The 8925-nt window shown below is 47.0% G+C and overlaps 1 protein-coding gene across 1 annotated transcript; it reads left to right on the top strand.

Moving 5' to 3' along the window:
* Positions 1 to 1889: 1889 nt before the first annotated feature.
* LOC117051949 (uromodulin-like) lies at positions 1890 to 8925 on the top strand. The gene is given in 8 exon segments (XM_033158677.1): positions 1890 to 1974; positions 2090 to 2169; positions 2171 to 2227; positions 2543 to 2706; positions 3712 to 3794; positions 3797 to 3956; positions 4937 to 5096; positions 8795 to 8925. Coding segments are annotated over 8 exon segments (906 nt in total). The 3' UTR covers positions 8912 to 8925.

Here is an 8925-nt window from a genome sequence, read left to right on the forward strand (position 1 = left end):
ACTGTACTCTCTCCATAGTGGTAAAGTCTGTGACCAGGTGGCTTGTGCACCAGTCTGCCAACCAGGTTTTAACTCATTTGATCAATATAGCTATTGATCTATATTTAAAACCATATAATTCAGTGACATATCAAAAATGGGGGGGGGAAGCAAAAATAATAAACAACTCGAGGACTGCCTTTCTCCATATGAATGGCCTGAGCCCTTCAATTGTCATCTGAAGCCCTTTTTGTGTGCCCCCTCCACGAGAGGTCTGGCCTTCTCAGTGGTGGCTCCTGTTTGTGGAAGTCTCGACTGGCCCCCATCATTATATATCTTCAGGCGACAGAAGAAACATAGCCCATCCAATTGAGGACTGTCCTCTGTAAAGTAGGGTACCTGACCTCCCACCCTTCCACTGGCCAACAGAGTGACGGCTTTCCTCTGCTGTAGGTCATCTGACGGAGCTTCCCAGTGCAAGAGGAGAAGCTGCCCCACGTCCTCGGAGGAATCTGGGAGAGCCTTGCTTCCCAAACCCATGTTGGAACCAGGGAGGCTGCACTGTAGTTGGAAACAATGCCAGATGCGCTTGTAAGCCGGGTTCACTGGCTTGCGCTGTAAAGGTAACACAGGTCTGCTGTGCTGTGGTGAAGTGTATGTCTTTCTCTCCCCGTCCCCCTTGCATCCCTGGGTGTGGTTGGTCCCAATTATAGAATGGTAGAGTTGGAAGGGGCCCAAGGGCAATCTAGTCCAACCCTCTGCAATGCAGGAATCGCAACTAAAAGCTTCCAGTGAAGGAGAGTCCAATCACTGCCTTTGAGGTGGGCTTTCAAAGTTCCTTCCTTTCACAGCACTTTGCCCAAAACAAAACAAAACCCTAAAGGATCTGCCAAATCCTATTTTACATTACAAAGGATTCTGGGGTATTTCTAAAGCAGGGTGGGGAACCTTTTTCAGCCTGAGGGCCACAGTCACTTAAGACCAGCCTTCTGTGGGGCTGCATGCCAGCAGTGGGTGGGGCCAGAGCTGTCCACACCCTTTCACGCACCCAAACATTTTCAGCCCACAGACAGGGCCGGCAAGTCCATTAAGGCGAACTAGGCAATTGCCTAGGGTGCCAAAATGGAGGGGGCGCTGGCCAGGCTTGGGTGGGGGGCAGGCAGGGCGGGCTAGCAGCAGCTTCTCCGCTGTAGCAGAGAGGTGATGCTTGCCCCCTACACCACCCCCGGCTCCCGCTAAAGCAGGCTTTGGTGGGGGGCGGGGGGTGGGATGGGCGAGCAGCAGCTTCTCCGCTACAGCGGAGAAACTGCTGCTTGCCTCTCCATCCCCCCACCTCCCGCTAAAGCAGGCTTTGGTGGGGGGTGGGCGGTGGGCGGCGCCAGAAGGTGGTCTGCCTAGGGTGCAAGAAACCCTAGCACCGGTCCTGCCCACAGATGTGCACATACAGAGCCCTGCTACTCTAGATAGTTCCCTCCAGCAACAGGACAGCAATTTGGGCTGCACTGTAATTGTCTGTGAGGGAGTGGAGTGCTTAACCTCCCACCCTAGCAATCCTGATAAAACGGAATGTGTGTGTGTGTGTTTTAGGCCCCATCTGCACTATAAAATCAAAGCACACCATGGTTTCATCTCACTTTGAACCACTGTGGCGTCCCCCAAAGAATTCTGGGAATTGTTGTTTGTTCAGGGTGCTGAGAGTTGTTAGGAAACGTCATATTCCCCTCAGAGAGGTACAATTCCCAAAGTTCCCTGCAAAGAGGGATTTACCGTTAAACCACTCTGAGAATTTTAGCTCTGCAAGGGGAAGAGAGATCTCCGAACAGCTACAGTTCCCATGATTCTCTGGGGGAAGCCATTAGGATTGAAGTGGTATGATACTGGTTTAAATGTATAGTGTGGATGGGGTCGTAATGGCCCCTCCTATCGCCAGCACTGGCCACGCCCACAGGCATGCACCCACAAGCACCCATCCACCACTGCATGCACTGCTCAGAGGTAAGGAGGTTTCCCCACTTGCTCTTATTGATGGATTTCTCCCCCAGAAATGGTGTGAAACTGGAATGCAGGGAAGAGTTCATGAGGATGCTGGTGAGGAAGGAGAGCATTTGAAATGCTGAAGATCCCCTGGCCTCTCTCCACCTGAGTAGCCGTACCTGCCTGGTCTCCGAGCAATGGCAAGACGGAGTGCAGTTACTTTGGTGCAAAGCTGACTGGGGAGAACCACACCACCTGTGGCTCCACCATTAATGTAAGTGCTCTGGAGCAGCTCGTAAAGAAGATCCACACAAGCATGCAACTACAGTACTTATTTTTATTTCATATACAGATTGGAGCAATTTCACAAAAATATATATAGACATGCTCACACTGCCATTCATAGCTTTCCTCCTCCTTCTCTTCTTCTTCGTGTTCTTTTTCCTCTTCCTCCTCCCATCCATTACATTACAGAAATTCAATCTTGAAGTAGCCAATGCATGAAGTACTGTGGCCAGGTTTTATATTGTTGCCTCTTTATCCACATGTGGTTTTGAACCCCCTAATCCAGTGTCTGGTCCATTTTCAGATCAATGAGACTCACATGTCCTACACCAATGTGATTGAGTCTGGAAGTGACAATGACCAGAGTGTCATCACCAGGAACGTCCAGACCCGCTTGCACTTCTCCTGCATTTATGCCTCTAAGCAGCTGATTGGCCTGAACTATGGGCTCAGGCCTGGGACAAGTAGGTTGTTGTTGTTGTTGTTGTTGTTGTTGTTGTTGTTGGGACTCTGGCCAGGGGCTTCCCTCTGATGGCCACAGACTTTGGCCTGCTCCCCCATCCTTGCTCCATTGTGGCATGTGCTGCGGACTGGCCAAGAGGGATGGGGGAGAACTTGGTTCAGTTTAAAGGCAAACCCATCTAATTTACACTTCCTGAAACAAGATGCAAACCAAAACACAGCCATCCCCCCAAATTCACACTTCTCCGAATTTTGCAATGCAGTAATGTGTACAAAAACGCATATACTAGGGAAAAGTGCACGTAGAAATGGAAAGTGAAATATGAAACAAAAAATGGCATTATGAGAAAATGTTTTGAGAACAATGTGTATATGAGACACAATTCCATATGTGTATATTAGAAAACCGTACTAAAATGCTGTGCATTTTCATGAGGATATTTTAAATCCTGCTGGAAGTGAATTGGATATTCATGCCTGAGGGGTCTGTAGGGAAGGAGGGGGTCTTTCAGGTATTTGGAACCTGAGTTGTTAAGGGCTTTAAACACCAATGTTGAATTGGGCCTGGAAACCAGTGTACAAGGTTATAGGAGATCTAAATGGAACCCCAGTTGTAATCTGGCCACTGCATTTTGGACTAGTTGCAGTTTCCAAGCAGTCTTCAAGGGCAGCCCCACATGGAGATTATTGTGACAATCCAGTCTGGAAGTGGGTCAGTTAGATGGACCAATAGCCTGATTTGGTACTTCTGGAAATGGGTTCTCCCTAGGCATGCTGGAACCTCCCTCTTCTCATTTTGTCTTCACTTCTTCTGGCATTCATCACCTGAGTTTGCTATTAGAGATACTTATTTAACTTCTTTGTATCCTTGTCCTGGGACTCCGGAACTGGGTGGGGGAAAGGTGGTGGTTGTGGGAGAACGGATAAGCATGGGCAGGTGAGTTAGGTTTGTCCATGTGAAGCCCTGACTGACTCTGGCGGGGTTTGTGTGTGGCATGCCTCTTTTCCTAGGATTGTCCAGTTTGCGGTCAAGGAAGGGGACTTCAAAGTCAGCATGAATCTGTATGAAAACGCCAGCTATGTGCGTGCCTATCCGAGTCAACACTGACGCTCCTCATAACAGACATGCTCTACGTCCTCCTGCAAATAGAAGGGCAGGATCAGGCCAAGTACTTCTTCCTCGGCATAGAGGACTGCTGGGGCACTCCGACAGCTGACCCACTAGACAGCACAAAGCACTTCCTGATCATGAAGGGGTGAGAGTCTGGCATGGGATCTGTTGAGGGGTTTGCTCCTGTATATCCGCTTTCCCCAACCTGTGGGTTGCGAAACCTCTGCAAGTGATTTGCAGGCTTTACAAGTAAACTCCACCCCCCATTATTTATTTATAAAAAATATATTTTCATACCACTATACATGTATATCATAACGCGGGTGGTGCTGTGGGTTAAACCACAGAGCCTAGGCTTGCTGATCAGAAGGTCGGCAGTTCGAATCCCCGTGACGGGTGAGCTCCCGTTGCTCGGATCCCTGCTCCTGCCCACCTAGCAGTTTGAAAGCACGTTAAAGTGCAAGTAGATAAATAGGTACCACTCCAGCGGGAAGGTAAGCAGTGTTTCCGTGCTCTGCTCTGGTTCGCCAGAAGCGGCTTTGTCATGCTGGCCACATGACCCGGAAGCTGTACGCCGGCTCCTCGGCCAGTAACATGAGATGAGAGCTACAACCCTAGAGTTGGACACGACTGGACCTAATGGTCAGGGGTCCCTTTACTATATATCATAAACAAGAATATCAAATGGTTTACAGCATGAAAACATGAAACCATACAATAAAAAAAATTAAAGCAGGCATCAGTTAACCATTGGGGAAAGATGTATTCTTAATTGCCTGCATAAGCCTCGTGAGGGGAAAATGTTTCCGGCAGCCATTAAAAGCTGCCACAGAAAGCACCTACTGAATCTCCATTGGCAGAGAGTTCCACTAGACTTGAGTCGATGTCACTGGAGGCTCGGTTTCTCATGGTTGTCAAATGAGCAGGGAATGACCAACGATGCCCTAAAGCTGCCTGTGGTTACTAGTGGGGTGAAAGGCACTTTGCATATTACTGAATGCACTCATAATAATAATAATAATAATAATAATAATATAATAATAATAATGCATTCCAGGCTGAATGCTTACAGCCTGGGTTAAGTTGGGGGCCTGAACATTTAGGCTTGTGCTTGGTCTCTTCCAGGTGTCCGCATGACAAGACGCTGACTTTCCTCAATGCCGTTGGTAACAGCACTGCGGCAAAGTTTAGCATTCAGATGTTCCAGTTCAGAAACTTCCAGGAGGTGTACCTGCATTGTCAAGTGCGCCTTTGTGTACCGGAGAACAAAGAGCCCTGTGCCAAGGTAACCTCTCTGTGTGTGTCTCTAAGGTATTAGGCACTCTTTCGCATCTCTGTAGGGGTGCAAGCCACCATTGTGGTGCTCCTGGACTCACATGTACCCTCAGAGGCCTTTCCTGATGCCCGCAGAGTCCCATTGACCTTCCCCTCCCTTGTGTTGAAGAATATCTTCCTTAGTCAATGGAAGGCTCTCCCCACCCCCCACCCCCGCCACCGGTGAAATCGTTTTATAATGAGTGCCTCTGTTTTATAATGATGTGTATGTTTGTTTGTGAGTGTACAGTCACACAAAAGAAATGTAGAAGAGCAAAACAAAGGACTGTAAACTGGAATAAGGGTGTTTGCTACGTTTCTGAGCACAATTCAAGTGTTGGTGCTGACCTTAAAGCCCTAAATGGCCTCGGTCCCTGTATACCTGAAGGAGCATCCTACCCCATCGGTCAGCCCGGACACTGAGGTCCAGCGCCGAGGGCCTTCTGGCTGCTCCCTCGCTGCGAGAAGTGAAGTTACAGGGAACCAGGCAGAGGGCCTTCTCGGTAATGGCACCGCCCTGTGGAACGCCCTCCCAGCAGATGTCAAGGCAATAATCAACTATTTTACTTTTAAAAGACAACTGAAGGTGGCCCTGTTTAGGGAAGTTTTTAATGTCTGATGCTGTATTGTTTTAATATTCGGTTGGAAGTTGCCCAGAGTGGCTTGGGAAACCCAGCCAGATGGGTGGGGTATAAATAATAATTATCTTATTTATTTATTTATTACATTGCTACTGTACTAAACTGGAGACACTGTAATTTAAAAATAGAACATGTGTAATCTGCTAGGCTGCTGTTATGCCCGGTATATAAAAGTATAGCAGCGACTAATAATCCTGCATTGCAGGGGTTGTGGTCTGACTCCACAATTTTGATAATAAATGAATAATTGCTGGTGGCGTACTAAATTTGAGAGATCTAGTTGTTGGTGAATTAAAAACAAACATTTGTCCACTAGGTGCAGCTGATGCCCAGAAGTATAGCAAAAAAAATACATGCATATAAGGGTTCAACTCTTACAGATGAGGTATTGTAAAAAATATAACTGTACCCACTAGTTGGTGGTTGCTGCAGCAGCAGCAGCTGTATATAGAAGTATAGCAAACCATTGCCAGGGTGGGGTTGCTGGTGCAAAGGTGAGATAGAGTGGTTGGAAATTCTGAAATCCACTTAGCCAAGAGGGTGCTGCTTGCTAGTGGGTAGAAGCAGAGAAAAACGCGCTGGCAGGGTGAGGCTGCTAGAGGTGAGATATTTGCTTTCCAGTAAAAATAAATCTGTAAGCCATGAAGCTGCTGTTGATGCCTAGTACAGTAGTGAGCAAACAGCTAAAAGGATGTGCCACTGATGCGGCAGAGGTGTATGCTAAAGTAGATACAATTTTTTAAAATATAATTTAGCTAAATATTATGAAAGGATGGAGAGGTGACGGTATAAAACTCAGCCGCTGCTTCAGAGAAAAGAAGACAGCTAATGCCCTTGATGGGTGGGGATAAGGGTATTGTACTTACCGTAACTAATAGGGGACTGAGTGCCGCAGAATTGATGCTTTTGAATTATGGTGCTGGAGGGCTCTTGAGAGTCCCATGGACTGCAAAAAAAATCAAACTTATCCATCCTTAAAGAAAATCAGCCCTGAGTGCTCACTGGAAGGGCAGATCCTAGTTGAGGCTCCAGTACTTTGGCCACCTCATGAGAAGAGAAGACTCCCTAGAAAAGACCCTGATGTTTGGGAAGATGGAGGGCACAAGGAGAAGGGGACGACAGAGGACGAGATGGTTGGACAGTGGTTCTCGAATCAACTAGCATGAGTTTGGCCAAACTGCAGGAGGCAGTGGAGGATAGGGGTGCCTGGCGGCTCTGGTCCATGGGGTCACGAAGAGTCGGACACGACTGAACAACTGAACAACAACAATAGGGACACGGGTGGCGCTGTGAGCTAAGCCGCTGAGCCCCTTGGGCTTGCCCGATCAGAAGGTTTGCGGTTCAAATCCGCATGACTGAGTGACTCCCATGCTCTGTCCCAGCTCCTGCCAACCTAGCAGTTCGAAAGCACAACCAGTGCAAGTAGATAAATAGGTACCGCTGCGGCAGGAAGGAAAACGGAGTCATGGTGTTCCATTGCGCCAGAAGCGGTTTAGGACCTGCTGGCCACATGAGCCGGAAAGCTGTCTGTGAGCAAACGCCGGCTCCCTTGGCCTGAAAGCGAGATGATCGCCACAACCCCATAGTCACCTTTGACTGGACCGAAACCGCCTAGAAGTCCTTTACTTTTTACTTAACTATTAAAGAACAACAAACATTTTGTAGGAGGATAGGAAGGATGAGAAAAGAAAGGGCTGGGAATTTAAACTCCTGGATTGAGAAGGACTGGATTTAGGAGCATGCGTGCACATGCAAAGCTAAATACTAAGGTCAAGATTGCAGGGCGGGGTGGGGGGTGGAGTGGGATGATGCCATCCAGTGAAGCGGAATGTTGGAAGATTCCGGACAGATAAAATAACAACCTCTTCACACACTGCAAAGTATATGGAACTCTCTGTGCATGAGGCCAGTAATAGCTGCCAACTTGGATGGTTTGTAAAAGAGGCCTAGGCAAATTCATAGAGGAGAAGGCTATCAGTGGCTGTTAAGTACAATGGTCAGAGGCAGTAATGTTTCTGAATCCCAGTTGCTGGAAACTGCAAGGGTGGGGAGTGATGTTGTGCTCAGCTTCTGCTTGTGGGTGTCGGCTACTGTGAAAAGGGAACGTCTTGGGCCATTAGCTTGATCCAGCAGACTCTTCCTATGTTATGTTTTATGCACTAGTTAAGTAATAAATAATCAATTTTTAAGATATTATAGCACAACAAACAACTGTTTCTAGTGGGGGGGAGGAAAATAAATTTAAAACAATCATTTCTGATATATTTTAGCGCTTGTAAACCGCTTGTGAGACTAAAGATCTGAAAAAATGGCAATTAAACAAACAAACAAAAACATTTAAAAGTACTTTGGCTGCAGGTATGCCATACATTTAAAGCACCCACCTCTCCCAAGATTCCTGGAAACTGTAATTTACCCCCTCATAGAGCTACAATTCTTAGCATCCTTGGCAAACTACAGCTCCCAGGATTCTTGCAGCAGGGAAGTCTCGTGCTTTAAATGTGTGGTGTGTACACACTCTTTCTTTCAACCTTATTTTTTAACTAACTAACTAACTAAATAACTAAATAAATAAATAAATCTGCGCAGTGATTTGTAATACAGATTAATGCATAAACAGGGCAGAACAGACTAATGATTGGACATGTGAAAGTGACACAGAGCAGAGCTTGGCTGACCTTTCTACTGTTGGAAACCGAAATGTTGGGCTACAGTAACCCATTGCGCTGATCCAGCACAACTTTTTTTTAAATTCTTCCCTTTCACCAAGACTTATTGCAAAAGATCAAATGAGAGATGCTTGTGTACTGTATCCTTCCTTGTGGCTCTGGGAGGGAAGAGGGAGATCTGTTTTAATTTATTTAAATACCGGTAGTCTTTTAAACAAAGGTTGATGGGCTTGCAGAGATGCTCATTATGTGGCTATACTGTAATGATTGTTTTACCGGTATATAAGATGATGCATCTTTGAACACATTCATCAATGGAGTAAGACTCATGCCCGTTTTCTTCTTTACCTTGGCTGCAGCAATGTCCCAGCAAGCAAAGAAGCAAGAGGGAGCTGGTTGATGACTACCAGAAGATCATCTCCTATGGTCCCATCCGTTTCTTGGCCGTCATCACACTTGGAAGTGCAGGAGGCTGAAGACCAACAGCTCA

Source organism: Lacerta agilis, chromosome 8 (genome assembly GCF_009819535.1).
Source record: "Lacerta agilis isolate rLacAgi1 chromosome 8, rLacAgi1.pri, whole genome shotgun sequence".
Lineage (NCBI taxonomy): Eukaryota > Metazoa > Chordata > Lepidosauria > Squamata > Lacertidae > Lacerta > Lacerta agilis.